Below are 19,478 nucleotides of genomic sequence, written 5' to 3' on the forward strand. Positions count from 1 at the left end.
TAATTCAAAAAGACACCCAAATGGGAGAGTATCTAAAGGTCATGAAACAGTGCACAAGCACATGAGATGGCTACTCCCAGTTGAGCAATCTTGTTTGGATGTCTTATTAGTAGAACATAGATTGGGGAGTGCCATATTCCAGTCAATTATGTATATATGTATGATAATTACAAAGGGGTGCTGAAAAGTTCTCATCCCAACCAGCTTCCTAAATCCTTAGCATTACGGTAATTTGCCACTGTAGCTGAAAAGAGTGTTATTTTATTTTGCAAAGTGCCAGTTTGCAGAATTGTAATGCTGTGTTTTGAATTTGTTTCAGATCATTGATTGAACCACATCAGTGAAAAGTGGAATTTTTAAGTGTGGAACTCTGAGCCATCATGAAGTTCCTATTCGTGCAGAAGAAAACTTCAAAAAAACTTAAGGAAGTACTTGTTGATTTGTTCTTGGTTAGGCCAGATTAATGCAGTCAAGATGGTAGTATTGCCAAAATTTTTATATCTCTTTACGGCCTTGCCCATATTTATCCCAAAGCATTTTTTCTTCCTTTTAAATTGTAAGATCTTTTCATATACAGTGGTACCTCGGTTTACGAGTGCACCAGTTTGCGAGTGTTTTGCAAGACGAGCAAAACATTCACAAAATTGGTGCCTCGCAAACTGAGCTTGCCTCGATGTACGAGCACCCCCTCCCCACGCCGTGATCCGGCACCCCCACCCACCCAAACACTTCGTTTACCCTCCATCTGGTACCCGGCACCGGCACCAACGCACAGGACATGCCAGTGCCCGAAGATCTGCAGTCCTTTTTGCTGGGCCTTGAGCATCTGCGCATGCTCAAGGCCTTCGAGTTCCTGCTCTCTCCGAGATTCTCGGATCTCCGAGAATCTCGGAGAGACCGGGAACTCGAAGGCCTTGAGCATGCGCAGATGCTCAAGGCCCAGCAAAAAGAACTGCAGATTTTTGGGCACCGGCACCAGCATGTCCTGTGCGTTGGTGCTAGTGCTGGGTGCCAGATGGAGAGTAAGCGAAGTGTTCGGGTGGGTGGGGGGTGCCGGATCATGGTATGGGGGGTGCCGGATCGCATGGGGGATGCCGGATCGCGTGGGGGATGCCGGATCGTGGCGGGGATTCCGGATCACGCGGAGGGGCCTTCTTGAGCAGGGGGAGCAATGCCGGTTCTCGGGGGGATAGAGCAATGCTGCTGGCCTCAGGGGGTGGGAACGAATCAAGCGAGTTTCCCTTACTTTCTATGGGGAAACTCGCTTTGATATACGAGCAATTTGGTTTACGAGCATGCTTCTGGAACGAATTATGCTCATAAACCAAGGTTCCACTGTATCTGGAAAAGGAAACCCCCTAGAATAAAACGCGCAATGCTTTGTCAGGTGAGACGGCGAGGTGGTAAGGAGTTCCACATTTTGCTTTATATCATAAAGTGGCCCAAATACAGATACTAGCAGCATGTTTGGGGGATCCTCAGAAACCTTGGATTAAGATGGAACAACAGAATATTCCATCTATACTGTTATGGGCTCTTGGTGAAAGAAGGAGGAGGTTTTGCTGTTGGGAGATTTTCAACCTGCCGGATGTGGACTGGAAAGTTTCGTCTGGGGAAATGGAAAGAAGTAGGGAGATTCTAGATGCCTTCCAAGAGGTTCTGCTCAGACAAATGGTTACGGAACCCACGAGGGAAAACCCAATATTGGATCTCACAAATGGGGAGAGTATCTCTAATGTTCGAGTGGGTGCTCACCAGGGAAGTAACGATCATCAGACGGTTTGGTTTGATATAACGGCTAAAGTGGAGAGTGGCCACACGATACTTAAAGTCCTAGATTTCAAACGTACAATCTTTAATAAAATGGGAGAGTACCTGAAGAAAGAGCTGTTAGGATGGGAGGACATAAGAGAAGTGAAAAAACAGTGATCTAAGCTGAAAGAAGCAATAAAAATGGCTACGGACCTTTATGTGAAGAAAATAAATAAAAACAAGAGAAAAAGGAAACCGATGTAGTTCTCCAAACTAGTGGCGGAGAAAATAAAAGCAAAAGAGTTGGCGTTCCTGAAATATAAAAAAAAACAAGAAGAGGAGTATAGAAAGGACTACTGGGTGAAATTGAAAGAAGCCAAGAGAGAGCTACGTCTGGCTAAAGCACAGACAGAAGAGATCCTGGCAACTCAGCTTCAATGCCAAAAAATGCAAAGTCATGCACCTGGGCAGCCAAAATCCATGCAAGACTTACACCCTTAATGGTGAGATCCTGACAAGAACTGAAGCAGAACGAGACTTAGGGGTGATCATCAGTGAGAACATGAAGACTACCAATCAAGTGGAACAAGCTTCATCCAAGGCAAGGCAAATCATAGGTTGCATACGCAGGAGTTTCGTCAGCCGTAAGCCTGAAGTCATTATGTCATTATATAGATCCATGGTGAGACCCCACCTGGAGTACTGTGTGCAATTCTGGAGGCCGCATTACCGTAAGGATGTGTTGAGACTTGAGTCGGTCCAGAGAACGGCCAACCGGATGGTCTCGGGACTCAAGGATCTCCCGTACGAGGAACGGCTGGATAAATTATAGCTGTACTCACTCGAACGCAGAGAGAGGGGTTACATGATCGAGACATTCAAGTATCTCACGGGCCGCATCGAGGTGGAAGAAGATATCTTCTTTTTCAAGGGTCCCGCGGCAACAAGGGGGCATCCGTGGAAAATCAGGGGCGGGAAACTGCACGGGGACACCAGGAAATTCTTTTTCACTGAAAGGGTGGTTGATCGCTGGAATAGTCTTCTACTACAGGTTATTGAGGCCAGCAGCGTGCCTGATTTTAAGGCCAAATGGGATAGACACGTGGGATCTATTCACAGAGATAGGTAGAGGGAGGGTCATTGAGGTGGGCAGACTAGATGGGCTGTGGCCCTTATCTGCCGTCTATTTCTATGTTTCTAAGAACATATGGCTAAAAATGTAAAAAAGGGAGACAAAAATTTTTTAAGATATATTAGTGAAAGGAGGAAGATGAAAAATGGAATTGCTAAACTAAAAGATGCTGGGAACCGATATGTAGAGAATGATGAGGAAAAAGCAAAAGTGTTAAACCAATACTTCTGTTTTGTCTTCATGGAAGAAAATCCCAGAGAACTTTGTCTGGCAAAGTTACGTAAGAAAATGGAGTAGATTCTGCGCCGTTCACGGAGGAAAGTGTTTATGAGCAACTTGAAAAACTGAAGGTGGACAAAGCGATGGGACCAGACGGGATCCATACCAGGATACTGAGGGAGCTCAGAGAGGTTCTGGCGGGTCCTATTAAAGACTTGTTCAACAAATCTCTGGAGACGGGAGTGGTTCCTGGTGATTGGAGAAGAGCAGATGTCCCTATTCACAAAAGTGATCACAGAGAAGAAGCGGGAAACTACAGACTGGTAAGCCTCATTTCGGTTGTTGGAAAAATAATGGAAGTGTTTCTGAAAGAAAGGATAGTGAATTTCCTAGAATTTAATGGGTTACAGGATCCGAGGCAACATGGCTTTACAAAAGGTAATCGTGTCAAACGAACCTGATTGAATTTTTTGATTGGGTGACCAGAGAACTGGATCGAGGATATATGCTAGATGTCATTTACTTAGATTTCAGCAAAGCCTTTGACACGGTTCCTCATAGGAGGCTCTTGAACAAACTTGAAGGTCTGAAATTAGGACCCAAAGTGGTGAACTGGATTAGAAACTGATTGTCGGACAGATGCCAGAGGGTGGTGATTAATGGAAGTCACTCGGAGGAAGGAAAGATGAGTAGTGGAGTCCCTCAGGGTTCGGTGTTGGGAGTCGATCCTGTTCAATATATTTGTGAGTGACATTGCTGAAGGGATAGAAGATAAGGTTTGCCTTTTTGCGGATGATACAAGATTTGTAACAGAGTAGACACCGTGGAGGGAGTGGAGGAAAAGTGGAGGAAAGGTCTATCTGGCAATTAAAATTCAATGCAAAGAAATGTAGAGTAATGCATTTGGGGATTAATAATCAGAAGGAACCGTATATGCTGGAAGGTGAGAGGCTGATATGCATGGAGGGGGAGAGGAACCTTGGGGTGATAGTGTCCGAAGATCTAAAGGCAAAAAAACAGTGCGACAAGGTGGTGGCTGCTGCCAGAAGGAGCTGGGCTGTATAAAGAGAGGCATAACTAGTAGAAGAAAGGTGTTGATGCCCCTGTGTAGGTCGTTGGTGAGGCCCCACTTGGAGTATTGTGTTCAGTTTTGGAGACCGTATCTGGCGAAGGACATAAGAACCATAAGCATTGCCTCTGCCGAGTCAGACCATAGGTCCATCACGCCCAGCAGTCCGCTCCCGCGGCGGCCCCCCAGGTCAAGGACCTGTAGTGATCTATTACTCAAGGGCGTTTTGTATTGTATAGTAACCCTCTAATTATACCCCTGGATCCCCTTTCCCTTCAGGAACTCGTCCAATCCCTTTTTGAAACCCAAAATCGTACTCTGCTCAACCACCTCCTCTGGAAGCGCATTCCAGGTGTCCACCACCCTCTGGGTGAAGAAGAACTTCCTAGCATTTGTTCTAAATCTATCTCCCCTAAATTTTTTTGAGTGCCCTCTAGTTTTTGTTGCCCCCGCCAGTCTGAAGAATCTGTCTCTCTACCTTCACCATACCCTTCATGATCTTATAAGTTTCTATCATATCCCCTCTAAGTCTCTGCTTTTCCAGGGAAAAGAGCCCCAGCTTCTCCAGCCTCTCAGCATATGAGAAGACTTGAAGTGGTCCAGAGGAGGGCGACGAAAGTGATAGGAGGTTTGCGCCAAAAGACATATGAGGAGAGACTGGAAGCCCTGAATATGTATACCCTAGAGCAGCGATGGTGAACCTATGGCACGCGTGCCAGCTGTGGCATGCGAAGGCCTTGCAGCTGGAACGTGGGAAGGTCTGCAATTAAGATATGCGGCGCGGCGGGAGGCGAGTGTGCCGGTGTCTGCTTTGCAGCTCACCTGGCAACAGGGCCGGACTGGCCATTGGGAGGACCGGGCATTGTCCCGGTGGGCCGCGGCCCATCCTCCTGTGCTGGCTGCAGTCCTGTGAGTGGATGTTTAGCCTGCCTGTCTTCCCCTTAGTATCCTATGAGCCAGGCAGTGTGTGAGGGGGAAGTGGGGGGAGGAAGAGAAGCTTCACACTGAGTCTGTCACAGGAACTCAGTGAGGCTGTAGTGTGACTCCACATGTGACATCTGTAATCAGGAACAGTTCCTAGTGCTCCCATGCTAGAGAGGTGAGGATATGGGGGGATGTTAATGTGTCTAATAATGTGCTCCTCTGTAAAAACCTCTGTATCTTCCATGGGAGACATGCTAAATTCGAGGAAATAAAAAAGCTGCTTATGATGATTGCATAGAGAAGTTCAGTAAGCTGAGAGGAGGGCTGGGCTCTCTGTGAACAACAAACACACTAATCCTCTGCGCTGTAACTTATGGAAAACTCAATATAGCAAAAAACAGTAAAGTGTATATGTGGCCCTTCACAGTGCTTTTGTAAACATCATAATAAAATAACAAAGGCTCCAATAATGAAAAATAAAAGTCCTTTTCCCATACACTCAGGTTGCACAAGTCCGGTTTTCACCCGGACAGTATATTTTTTGATCAAAACGGATGTCTACAATTAGTAAAATTCCCCAATCACATATTTTTTTATGGGGACGGATTTGTATACAGCACTTCATTAGATTTTTTTTATTATACAAATTTTATCTTTTTGTAGACTTGAAGTCTTGAACAAAGAAAATGAGTACAGCAAAAAAAGCAAAAACAGATAGTGGAAGACCATTCCAAGAGGCCTGGACAGAGACATATGGAGTGATTGAACGCAGTGGGAAAGCATTGTGTATTATGTGTAATGAAAGTGTTGTGTCTCGCACATCAAGTGTCAAAACGTCACTTTGAGACCAACCATAACAGTGTTGCTGAACTTGGTTTAGCTCAAAGAAAAGAGTTCCTTGTAGGAAAATTAAAGAAATATCACTCCCAGTCTCTTAGTTTTAGCAACTATCTTTCAAAAACTAATCATCTTACAGTTGCCAGCTTTCAAATTTCACTGTGCATGGCAAAACATGGTAAGCCCCTCTCTGATAGAGATTTTATCAAAAAGGCAATTTTGGCTGGGAGTAATTCACTCTTCCATGATTTCCAAAACAAGGATAAAATTGTGCAGCGTATCTCTGAGATGCCACTAAGCAGAAATACTGCAAAAGATAGGGTTCTGCGAATGGCTGCTGATGTTAGTCAACAGCTTACTTGCGACTTACAAAAAGCACCCTTCTACTCCATGTGCTTGGATGAAAGTACAGATATTACTAACCATGCAAGACTAGCGCTCATTTTGCGTTATGCTACTGGTGACATCATGAGAGAAGAGCTGGTAAAACTGCTATCTTTGCCTGGAAGAACACAAGGGATAGATATCCACAATGCTGTGATGGAGGCTTTTTCATCACTAGACATAAGTCCAGAAAAAGTGGTTTCAGTTACTAGCGATGGAGGACCTAGCATGGTGGGGACAACATCAGGATTCATTCATTTCTTTGCTAAGGAAGCAAAACATCCACTGATTCAATTTCACTGCATAATACATCAAGAGGCTCTCTGCGCCAAAGAAAGCAGCAAAAAACTTGACGATGTCCTCAAAGATGTAACAAAAATGGTGAACTTCATCATGGCGCGTGCTCTTAATTTTCGACAATTTCAAGCCCTTCTTGATGAGGTTCAGGCACAATATAACACTTTACTGATGTACAATAATGTCCGGTGGCTGAGCAGAGGACGAGTATTAGAGAGATTTGTGGCCTGCTTGGAAGAAGTTAGGCTATTTATGAACAAAAAGGGGGAAGACTATCCTCAACTCACCAACATGGCCTGGCTTACCAACCTCATGTTCTTTACAGATTTTACTAACCACTTTAATGTACTAAACAAAAAATTACAAGGCATGGGAAAAACAGCAGAAAGCATGTTTAGTGACATCAAAGCTTTTGAGAGAAAATTGCATGTTTTTGAAAAAGACCTTGAGAGTGGACAGCGAAAATATTTTCCCAACCTAAAAATACATTTGGCTAATTCTACAACATTTGTGGACAGTCATAAAAAGCACCAGGAAATCCACAAAGCATATTCCACCATTGTAGCCGAAGCAAAGGAGAATTTTAGTAAAAGATTTTCTCAGTTCCGTAAGATGGAGACAACCCTTTCATTTATAACTTCCCCAGAAAAGTCCACATTTGAAGATCTTGATCTTTCCTGCTTACAGTGGTTGGATATTCAAAATTTGGAAATGGAGCTACTGGAATTTCAAGAAAGCTCTATCTGGAAAAGTAAATTCAATGACCTTCGTGCGGCTCTTGAACGTATTGAGTGTGAAAGGGTGACAAATGAAATCACTGCTAGCAGTTCTGAAAATGAAATCCTAAAAGCGTGGAATTCTCTGCCAGACAATTTTAAGTCCATGAAAGCACTTGGGATTGCTCTTCTTACTTTGTTTGGGTCATCCTATGATTGTGAGCAGCTGTTTTCGACTTTGAATCATATAAAATCTGATGCTAGAAACAGATTAACGGATGACATGAGTGCTGCATGTGTTGCTCTGAAATTAACGCACTATGAGCCAAGGATTGACAAGTTAACAGCATGCATGCAACAACAAAAATCACATTAATTTTTTCAGAGCATGCCCAATGCATATGTTTACATGAAGCAGTGTTTTCAGTTTGCAGTTAAAACACTTTCTAAGTTATTTAAATATTATTTAAAGATGTTATTTAAAAAAGGGACTTTACATGGCCCTGTTGTATTCCAATCTGGAATTTCCAATAAAAACGGTTGGTTTAATTGAAAGCTCTTTTGTTTTCTTTACATCATATTATTAGAAATGTAATGATTTAACTATTTTCTAATTTGATTGTAAATTTTACAAAAAAACATGTATAGACTCTTTGGGAATACACACCGAGTCTTGACACAGTTAACAGTTTTAAGAAGTTTATCTTTTTTTTATTCAGGATACATTTGACATGTTATGTGAATAATACATTTAAAATATATTGTGTAACTGAATCAAATTCTTCCTAAATTCATTAAATTGAATGAAATCATTAAAACATTATAAATTGCCAATAAATTGAAATGAAAACCAAAGGATTGTGAATCAAATTGATTCTCTGACAATACAAAGATTCCAACCTTTAAAAATGATGTTACATAGTTCAGGCAACTTTATAAAGAGTTTTTAGATATTAAATCTTGTTATTAAGGTTTAATTGACGTGCTGGCACTTTGAGGAAATTCTTTGGTTTTGTGCGGCAGTTTGGGCACTCGGGCTCAAAAAGGTTAGCCATCACTGCCCTAGAAGAAAAGAGGGACATTTAAGTATTTGAAAGGGTATTGGGTATTTCATATCTGCTGAAACTTGATACCTGTCGGGATTCCTCAACGGACACATAAATTTGCAATATCTCTTTTTGTAGCAGCTAAGCTTGTTAGTGCACATCATTGGAAACAGGCTTTGCCTCCCACCTTAGAATTGGTTTTGGTGAAATTAGATTATATTTGCTTGATGTCTAAATTTACGGCATATAAAATGGTAGAATTATGGCTTTGTATAAAACTTGGGATGATTTTATATCTTAGCCAACTGGTAGTGTTTATTACTGTTTGGATATAATGGGGGGGTTCTTTTTCATATTGTGTGGGGACTGAGAGATGGGGATTATGCTGATTTGGAGGAGGGGGTTCTTGCTTTTTATATTGGGTGGTTTCTGTTCCATGTTATGTGATAATAATTATATCTTAAGACTATTTGTATTTAGCATTCCTCCTCTTGTTTTACTCTTAGAGGAGTTGGGGTTTTTTGCATTTGGTATTGTTATTTTTGTATTTGTATTTTTAATGAAAATGATGAAAATAAAATTTTAAAAAAACCTCCAAATGAAATCCATGAACATATGATGCAAACATTGAATGACAAATGCCCATCATACTCTACAGTGAAGAAGTGGTGTATAAACTTTCAGTGTGGAGATTTTGAGACTGAAGTTGCAGCAAAGTCTCCTGAAATTGTTGAACATGTCCATGACCTGATTTGGGCAGATCAGTGAATCTCAGCTAAAATAACTACTGAGACACCAATAGATATCCAGGGAATATGTTAGGTGTATAATCCATGAACAGCTGGGTATGCAGAAACTGTCAGCCAAGTGGATGCCAAATGTTTGAATGCTGACAAGAAATGACATCGAGTGGTCACTTCCCAGTTGATTTTGCAGCATTTTCTGTGAGCTGCTGGTAGCATTTTGGAATGACTAGTTAAATGTTGCTGAAACATGGTTATACTACTATGATCCTCAGATAAAACAACAGTGCAGGCAGTGGTAGCATTCAGGTTGTCCAACGCCAAGGAAATTCAAGACCCAAAAGTCAGCAGGAAAGGTCATGGCCATAGTGTTTGGGATCAGGAAGGTGTTGTAATGACTATCTTCCAAGGGGCCAACAATGCAGAATACGGCTGTAACTTGCTGTGCCAATTAAAGGAGGCATTGAAAGAAAAAAAAAAAAAGAGGGAAGCTGCAGAAAGGAGTTTTTTTGTGTGACAATGCACATGCTCACACGGCTGGCAAAACAATTAATATCCACCCTACTCACCAGATTTTTCTCCATCTGACTATTTTCTGTTTCCAAACCTTAAAAAGAGTTTGAAAGAGTGACATTGTTTGAGTGATTCAGAGGTGATTGCAGCAACGGAACAGTATTTTAGTGCACCAAAGGTCAGTGTATTTTTTTGGAAGGGTTACGTAAACGCTAGACATGATGCATCTAGTGTGTTGAACTTAGTGGTGAATATGTGGAATAATAACTTGTAAGCTCAGCCTTTCTTGGCTGGGCTGAGAACTTTTCAGCACCCCCTCCTATATGATCTATTAGTGGGTTACGTTGCATTGCCTCACAATCCAAATGAGGATCACCAATCCAGAAAATAGTGTTATTTTAAATATACTTAAACTTCTTTAAAAGTTATTTTTTATTCTTGAAAAAGTAACTTACCCAATGAAAATAAAAATTAAAAAGTCACAAATAGCCAATATGGCATGCATCTTTTCTTTGTGAGCTACTTTGAGGTTTGCTGAAGGAGTAATCTCTTATTACCATTACTTCTAAAGAATTCTGTGCAAAAAAAAAATCTGCATGCAACATTTGAAAATTCTGTGAAATGTTTATTTAGATATAGCTCACCCATTTTTGAGCAATATATCTCAAGGTGAATTACATTCAGGTACACTAGGTAGTTTCCTGCCCTGGAGGCTCACAATCTAGGTTTGTGCCTGCAGTTTCATTGGTGGTCACATTTTTGTGCTGGCGGGCGTCTCCCCATTTTTGAAAGGCCACATTGGCTCCATGGTGTAAACCTTGGGGACGGATGGCAGAGACCTTAATAGCAACCCTGTTGCTGAGAGCCATGAGTTCTAATTTTTAAAACCCCAAACTGCCACTTTTTTGATTCTTCAGCTTGCCCTGTTGTGCCTGTTCAGCTCAAGGGGAGTTGAGTTAAAGTTCTGAGGGCTTTTAAAGGAGAGTGGGCTTGGTGTCCTTGATTCCTTCTGCCATTGACTTTAGAAGGGGGACTTCATGACCAGGGGAGAAATTTCACTCCCCCCATCCCACCCCCCATTTTGGAAGCGAGCCAGTGTCTGCATATGAGGGGGGGGGTTAATTATTTAAATAAGGGTCAAGAAATTGTGAGTTGGAGCTTTAGGACTTATGTCTTAAACTCGGTCAGCTTTTGCTGGCTGTATTTGGTCAGGGTTGAGGTAGTGTTTTTTTCCCGTTCTCCCCCTTCTTCCCTGTGGTGCAGAGTGAAGAAATATTTTCTCTGATTTGTTTAAAATCTACTACTTAGTAGCTTTAAAACAAACTAAAGAAAGTGTTTGCTTTTTTGCACAACAGCCTTGACTCCCTCCCCCATCCCCGACTGGACCATGCTGCACAACCCTAGCATTCCTCTTCCAAGCTGCACCTTATCACACTAGCTTCAACAGGCTCACCCATCTTTTATTTATTTATTTTTTTTTTTTGAATAAGTTTATTTATTCACCATTTTAAAGATATACAATATCTTCAATACCTACAATACCTTCAAAAGCACAAACAGCATATGCACTTGAACAAGCAATCAATACAAAAATAACCAAAATATATTACCCCCACCCCCAACCGTATCCCCCATCCCAATCAAAAGACCACCCCGCCAATCATCAAGAGAAACCACACCAAACCCCGACAATCTAGAAAGACTCTTTCCTCTCCTCCTCCCGTTCCCCACTCAGTATAAACATCCCACACGTCATGATAGGTCTTTATAATATTGTGTCTTAAAGCTGTCAATTTGGACAGTTTGCAAATAATTGAATTTACTGCAAAAAAGTGCTGGATCTGGCATTGCCTGGTGCCTCCACATTGTTGCAGGGGCTGTGTGTGCTGCTGTAAAAATATATGCAGCTAAGTTTTGTCCAGAGCCAGTGTATTCCGGGAGCGGGACACTTAACAAACAACACTCAACTATCAAAGGGCAGTGCTTATGAACATAACAACATAAGAATGGCCGCTGCTGGGTCAGATCATTGGTCCATCATGCCTAGGAGTCTGCTCACACGGCGGCCTTCTAGCCAAAGACCAATGCTCTAACTGAGACTAGCTCTACTAGTGTACGCTCTTGTTCACCAGGAACTTGTCTAACTTTGTCTTGAATCCATGGAGGGTGTTTTCCCCTATGACTCTGGAAGAATGTTCCAGTTTTCTACCACTCTCTGGGAAGTATGCACACTACCAATTGGCCCACCTTGTGTCAAAATGGTTTGATCAACGGACAACTCTACCACACATGCAGAAAATCTCCTCTATGACCACACTGTCTTCAACACTTATCAGTGGCTTGTGCAGAAAACTTCCCAAATTTTAAGGGCTACAGTACTAGGAAGAGACCGAAAGAAACCAAAAACTGAAATAACCTTTCATAGATCTTCTGCCACGCCACATCTGAACCCGGAAACCCAATCTCTTTCCTATGCAACTTTATATGGGTCCATAGGTGCATCCCACAACAATAGGGCTTTGTAAAGTCGAGAAATACTTCCTTCAAAAGAGCTGCTGTTTGTAGAATAGATGAAAATGGGGAACTCCCATACCTCCTTTCAATCTCATTTGATAGAGAATGGAATGCTGTACCTGAGGGGGCCTCTTCCTCCAAATATAAGAAAATACTCTTGTTAAGCCTGTGAAAAAAAGCCTTCAGGCAACCCTATGGGTAGGGCCATAAATAGATATAGCAATTTAGAGAGAAGCATCATTTTCACAGCTGAAATACGCCCCATCCAGCTAATATTGAGGCCCTCCCAGTACTCCAACTCCTCAAAAACTTTCTGAAGAAGCCCCAGATAATTAGCCTTATATAGATTAGCTGGGTCTGAGGTTAGATTGATCCCTAGATACCTAATATATGTGGACCATTGGAAAGGAAACTGAGCTTGTAACACACTAACCCTTTCGGAAAGACATTTTATATTTAAAATCACAGTTTTAGACATATTGACCCTGAATCTCGCAAGCTCACCATATTGATGTAAGATCCATGACACTGCAGAAAGCGAGGACTCAGGATTCTGCAAGGTCAACAGCACATCATCTGCGAACAATAAGATTTTGTACTGTTTGGCCCACCGAAATGCCCACAATATCCGGACAAGTTCTAACTTTGCTTGCAAACAGTTCTATAGCCAGGGCAAATAATTGTGGGGATAACATGTCATATCCCATGGCTCAGCTCAATCAGATCCGAATACTGTCCATTAATTTTAAGCGAGGCTAGGGGTGAATGATGTATAGTTAAAATCCAATCCAGAATTTTTCCTTGGATCCCCATCTTATGCAAAGTCTGAAATAGGAAAGGCCAGCTCATCCTATCAAATGCCTTTTTTGTGTCGAGACAGGATCAAATTAGGGGAGCTGGCCCTTCTAGCAGACCAAATAAGATGGAGAGCCATTTTGATATTATCAAATGTCAGCCTATTGCAGATAAAATCTGCCTGATCTTGATGGATCAACTTTGGCAACACTATCTGCATTCTGGCAGCCAAGTATCTTATAAGGAAATGGGCCTATAAAAGCTGCAATCTGTGGAAGATTTACCTAGCTTCAGAATTAAGATCACTTCCACCAGCCACCACAAGTATGGTAAAGATTAGCAATCTCCCAGCGTATTAAATATCTTAGTAAGGAGGAGGCTAGCAGTTGAGAGAAACATCTATAGAAGCCATTTGTGAATCCAGCCAGACCAGGTGCTTTGCCAGTAAGCAAAGACTTCATGGCCTATAGGGTTTCCTCTATCTGTATTAGCCTAGAAAGTTATTCTGCCTCTGCTTCTGTCAGCCTAGGTAACCTGATAGACTCTAAATTGTTATAGATTTCAGCTTCTGTTCTAGAATCCTGTGATTGGTACAAGGTGGCATAATAATCATAAAAGGCTGCACTTATCTCCTGATATGATGTACATAATGAGCCTCTGTTATTATATACCTGGACAATGTTATTACAGTTAGCTTGTTCTTGAGTTTATTCGTTAAAAGCCTACTGACCTTATTACAGTAATCAAAGTGTTCCTGATGCACCTTTTGTAAAGATTCATTATGGAAGCTAGCTCTAAATCCTTCAATACCCCTGAGAACCCTCTCATGGCCTTTGGTGTAAAGCTGGAACTCGCTCTTCAAGGCCGTCTCCTGTTCTACCTTAGTTTTATGGAGGAAGACCTGCAGCGCAATAATCTTCCCTCTCATGACTGTCTTACACCTCTCCCATACAATTCTTGGCACCATATCACAATCATTCAATTCCAAATATTCCTGTAGCTCTTTAGCCAATTGTTCCACATTCTGGGGGGTCAGACTCATCAGAGAACCTCTAGGGCCTCGGAGGCAGGCACCCACCATCAATGACCATTTCCACAGGTTCGTGATCCAATAATGTACTAGTATGAATAGCACTCCGGACTACCTGAGAGCCTATCAACCCATCCCCCAATCACATATCAATCCTGGAGTGTGTATCATGTATCCAGGAGTGGAAAGTATAATATCGAGTAGTAGGATGACCCACTCTCCAGCAATCGTGTAATCCCTAATGTTTCATAAGGAAAGAAAGCTGCTTCTGATCCTTATCCGCATATTGAACAGAAATAGCTGTGTTATCCAGGGAAAGATCTAATGTCAGATTAAAATCACCCCCCTTTAGATTTCTTTTGTTATTTATTAGAGGCTAAGTACAAAGAAGGGAATCTTTTATGTCATACCAGGTGTTCATGTTTGCTTAATAAATGAGTTTCTTGTATAAATAGGATCGTGGCCTGAAGGCGTACAGACTCCTTAAACATCAGTTGTCTCTTAAATGGGCTATTCAAGCCACGAACATTAAAAGTTACCAATTTCCAAAATTTTTGGAAATCAATTTGGGACCAAATTAATTGTTTATTAGATAACCCAGTGGCATTATCATATGATACTGTGCTGTTTGGTATGGCAATGAGAGCAAAAAGTCAGATTTCTACAAATAACAACAAATTATTACTTATAATGACTGGGGTTGCCATTCAACAAATTACGTATAATTGGAAAAATTGGAGTAGATTAAATTATAATTTCTGGTGGAATTCCTTATGTCATGTTTATAAAATGGAAAGATTTATTGCAATACAGCGCGTTTTTTTCAGGAAATTTCAGGATGGGTGGGAGCCATTTACAAAGTATTGTACCGATTAGATGACATTTTATTTTATTTTTCCCTTAAATTTACAAGTTTGATCGTGAGGGGGGGAGGGGAGGGTAAATTTATTGTTACATATTGTATAAGGTATTGATTATATGATAAGAAAGGGTGGGAAGGGTGGGAGATAATAATTATCAATGGTACAAATAATATGCTCTTAAGTGTTATATTTATTGTTAATTTGTTTGGATATATTGTTACACTTATTGTAAATTTGAAAATGAATAAAGAATTTAAAAAAAAAAGTTACCAATTTAAGCTCCACAAACAGTTATCCATAGGAAGTACATTAGCAAAGCCCAAGAGCTGAAAAGGCACAAAAAGAGAAAAGCACCCCACCCCCCTCTCCAGATCATCTGAAGTTTGGACAATGGGATCTCTTGACCACATTCTCATTCCCTTCCCTATACCCCACCCCTCCTCCCCATCTCCTATCCCCCACAACTGAGAGATCTCCAACAATTGCATCCCCATAAAGAAACAGGAAGGATATATTTAATGTGCTCTTGATTAGCAACAGGCTAATATCCCCCAACCAGTCCCCATTCTGCTAGTCCCCATAACTGGTCTCCCATCCAAGCATAGCATATACTCAAGAAGAAAGGCTGTACGCTGTAACACTATAAATTTTAAACAATCCACATGGTGGAGTTAGGCATTTTGCTAGGCATACCCAGCTCAAACAAAAAAACTAAATGAAATCAGAGTAAAAATTAAGTCAGCCAGTCGAGCCAGCCACCACTTGCCCTTGTAACGATTGCTGCTGCAATCGTAGTTTGCCAGATGTCGGCCTCTGCTAATGAGGTGCCTTTTGTTTATTGTGGAGGGGCTTCTCCCTGGTAGTAAGCTCGGTATCCCCTTTAAGGATCAGAAACTTCTCTATTGTCTCCTCCTTGGTGCAAATGTGATACAGCTGTCTATCCTTATAAAAGGTCAGGGCAAATGGGTGCTGGGAAGAAAGACAAAGTCTTAAAGAATTTGGATGTGTGGAAAGATCTCTTGAGTTACCTGGAGGTGCCAAATCAGTTTTGTCTCTCGGATCATCTTTTTGTGTTGACCAATCAGGTAAGATGAGGCAGACTTGCTTCCAAGGTCACCATTTCTAGATGGATTTGTAGAGCAATTGCTTACATTGGCTATAGCAAACACAATCACCTATTTCGTTGAAGTTGCATTTGACAAGAGGAGTAGCCTTCTCTTGGGTGGAAGCTCAGGGAATTCCATCCAAGGAGATTTGTAGATCAGCAACCTAGTCCTCCCTTCATACCTTCACCAAATTCAACAGGGTGGACATAGCAGCACAGGAGGATGCTGCTTTCTGATCTGCAGTACTATGGTTCAGTATACCATCCCTATTGCACTGGAAAAAGATTAGGTTCTTACCTTGATAATATATTTTCCAATAGATAGGGGGATGGTATGATAAACCCCTCTACCCAGCAATTTATCTGAGGTGCCTGCTTTCTGATTCAAGCTTAATGGTCAGCACCATAGCTAAGATTTCACTGTCAGTCAGACTATTGGATTAGGAAAAGGCTGTATATAAGATTACAAGGGAGGAATGGTTGAGCTCCATAAATATTCGGGCTGATTATGTTTCTTGCTTCACTTATATTTTCTTGAATTCATTGTTCCGCTCAGAGGCTTGTTAATGTTTTAACTTCATCTGAGCAGATCAGACACCTGGTTTTGGGGAATTTCCTATATCCCTCCTTTGCCGGTCTTCTTCTATAGGGCTGTTGCCAGCTTTGATACGAACTGAAGGGGGCAGCAGAGACCATTTAGGAGGATGAGTTGAAAAGCTGTGGTTGACACCTTCTGCAGCATGCTCCTGCGCACAGATGGATAACCGTATGGGTCAGCATACCATCCCTATCTACTGGAAAATATATTTTTAAGGTAAAACCCTAATCTCTTTATACTGTGTCACTAATTATCTGTCAAGGAACCTACACAAAAATTAAAAAGCTCAACATACACTTATAGCAGAAAATATATAACAGTATAGCAGACTTGGGTTTAACTTTTTCTCTGTTACTATATATAAAATCGGTTCCAACAGAAATGAGGTAGGTTTTTTTCAATTTTAAATCAACTTTAAATTTATTCCAAGCTTAAAGGAGGATTTTATTATAAGGGAAAAGAAGGGTTAAAATTATGTAATATAAATTACACTTTCTGTATATTCATTTATGATATGTATGAAAATATATTGGATTGTTTTCACTGTGGATCATTGGGTCTCCCCATTTTTCTTTGTTGTGAAAATATATAACTACATTAGTATGTTGTATGTGTCTTATTCTCATTTGCAGTCAGTATTTTGATGAACCGAAGCTAGCCCCGTGGGTGATCTTGATGGTGCATGGTTTTGCAGACAGCCCTGTTTCATGGAGAGAAAGCGAACATGGCTTCCATAAAGGCGGAGAAAATTTGTACAGCTTTGTTATTTTTAATAATCAGGACTATTGGCTGCAGATGGCTGTTGGAACAAATGATGATTGCCCTCCTTAGAGAACAACAGGCCAATTCTCCATCTCTATCTTTCTTTTTTTTCTTTGCCATATCTAATAAAATGTTTAATTTCCCAAAGTATAAAACCATACCAAATAAGATAGTAATCAAACACAATAAACCAGATAAATGATTCTTGAGAAGATGTTTTGGAATTATCAACACATAATGATCCAAGAATTCCCACTTGCTTTCCCTTTTAGGAATCATAAGGCCCTTTTCTATAACTGGGCAAATACAGTTAGGCACATCTTGTACACTTGAGTGGCGCCTTAATTGGTGTTTATGTGCATAAGTGTACTACACGCTATTCTGTAAAGCTATATAGCAGGTAACCGCAAGGGAGTGTAAAAGTGAGCAGAGCATGGATAGGCCATTGCTATGTTGCCAAATGAAGCACACAACTCAAAGAATGCTATCAGGCACGTTCTGTAGTGTACTTGGGCATTCCAAAGCATCTTTACGCTAATATCTTAGGTATACCCAGATGCCATTATAGAATTGGTGCTAAATGCATACCATTTAGGTGCCTAAATCACACAGATATAGAATTGCCCACTAGGCTTTTTGTTATATGGACAGATCAGAATCCATTAGGGATGAACACAAGGCAAAAAATTTCAGTTTTCTTTTCATATTTGTTTTAGTATAAAAGTGTTTATGAATGTTTAATGCACAGAAATAGACTTTACATGCTTTAATTTGTAGCTGTCAATTGGACAGTAATTGCACCCTAAGGCCTGGATTCTACTAAAGATATCCTGAAGTTAGACAGCAGTAATATGCTACTGCCATCTAATCAATAGGAAAGCATGTATTAAAAAAAATCAATGCAGCAAATGGTATCTATGTTGAAGGTACCGTTTGCTTGCCAATGGAAGCATCTAGGTATGCCTAAGGACATCTGAGGTGGGCGTAGTTTATGCCAGAAGTGGCTTTAGGCAAGCGTAGGTGCAAGACAGGTGCCTTAAACACAGGCTTGTAAAATGCTGGTCTACATTTAAGGTGCCTGCTATAAAAACAGCTGTTATTCTATAATAGGTGCCAATGCATGATTGTACCTCAGCCAATCAGGGACTTCCTTAGGGAGGAGTCTCAAGTCCCTGATTGGCCAAAAATAATGGCCAATCAGGGACTTCCTTAGACTCCTCCCTAAGGAAGTCCCTGATTGGCTGAGGCGCCAAAGCCAATCAGGGCCTTAGGCCCCTCCCTGTGCATCACATGATGTACTGGGGCATGGCCTAAGGATGCAGTGTATCAGAGGAGGCGGCATGGAGCAGGAGGGGCTGAGCACCCCTCCTGCTCCCAACAATTTTTAAAGGTATGGGGAGGTGGGCCGGGCCAGGCCAAGTTTGTGATGGCGGGAGGGAGTTGGCATCCCTCCTGCCATATTCATTCACGCGCAGGGTGGGTGGGCGACGGCGGGTACTGTCGGATTAAAACCACGGGCTCGCAATGCGTTTTTCAGAATATATAAAAAAGGAAAAATTCCTTTTTAAAATTTTCTGCTATAAGCATTGCGAGCTTGTGGTTTTAAAGGGCAGGAGAGTCGGCAAGGATAGAAGTGACTGGTCTTCAGCAGTTGCTTCTTTTCTGATCGGCTAGCCCAATCGGTGTTGTAGAAATTGTTTAGTGAATCGCTGCCTTCCAAAATTTGCATGCCATTTCCCTCATATGCATGCACTGATCAGATTGGGAAGAAGGTTAGTGAATCGGGTCGCAAACCGATCGGTACATGATTGGTTTGCTTAGTGAATCTAGCCCAAAGTGTTTTAGAAGATAGTTCAGAGCGAGACCAAATGTTTTATAACATAAACAAATTTAAAAATTATTCTTGCTTCTACTGGAATCAATGTAACTTCTAATAGCAAGGTGTTCCGTGATCTGATTTTTTTTTTCAGACTAAAGTTTCAAGTTTCAAGTTTCAAGTTTATTAGGATTTGATATACCGCTTATCAAGGTTATCTAAGCGGTTTTTACAATCAGGTACTCAAGCATTTTCCCTATCTGTCCCAGTGGGCTCACAATCTATCTAACGTACCTGGGGCTATAGAGGACTGAGTGACTTGCCCAGGGTCACAAGGAGCAGTGCAGGGTTTGAACCCACAAC

General features: G+C 41.3%; 1 protein-coding gene across 4 annotated transcripts in view; it reads left to right on the forward strand.

Annotated features, from left to right (window-relative positions):
- Nucleotides 1–17,508, forward strand: part of RPP40 (ribonuclease P/MRP subunit p40) — a 91,369-nt gene extending 73,861 nt beyond the window's left edge. For all 4 annotated transcript variants that reach the window (XM_033934775.1, XM_033934776.1, XM_033934777.1 and 1 more), the window contains one exon: nucleotides 17,170–17,508. In XM_033934775.1, coding sequence (XP_033790666.1) covers nucleotides 17,170–17,368 — 199 coding nt within the window. In that variant the 3' untranslated portion in view covers nucleotides 17,369–17,508. The remainder of the gene's footprint in view (nucleotides 1–17,169) is intronic.
- The last annotated feature ends 1,970 nt before the right edge of the window (nucleotides 17,509–19,478 follow it).

The sequence above is a fragment of the Geotrypetes seraphini genome, chromosome 2 (assembly GCF_902459505.1).
Source record: "Geotrypetes seraphini chromosome 2, aGeoSer1.1, whole genome shotgun sequence".
Classification (NCBI taxonomy): domain Eukaryota; kingdom Metazoa; phylum Chordata; class Amphibia; order Gymnophiona; family Dermophiidae; genus Geotrypetes; species Geotrypetes seraphini.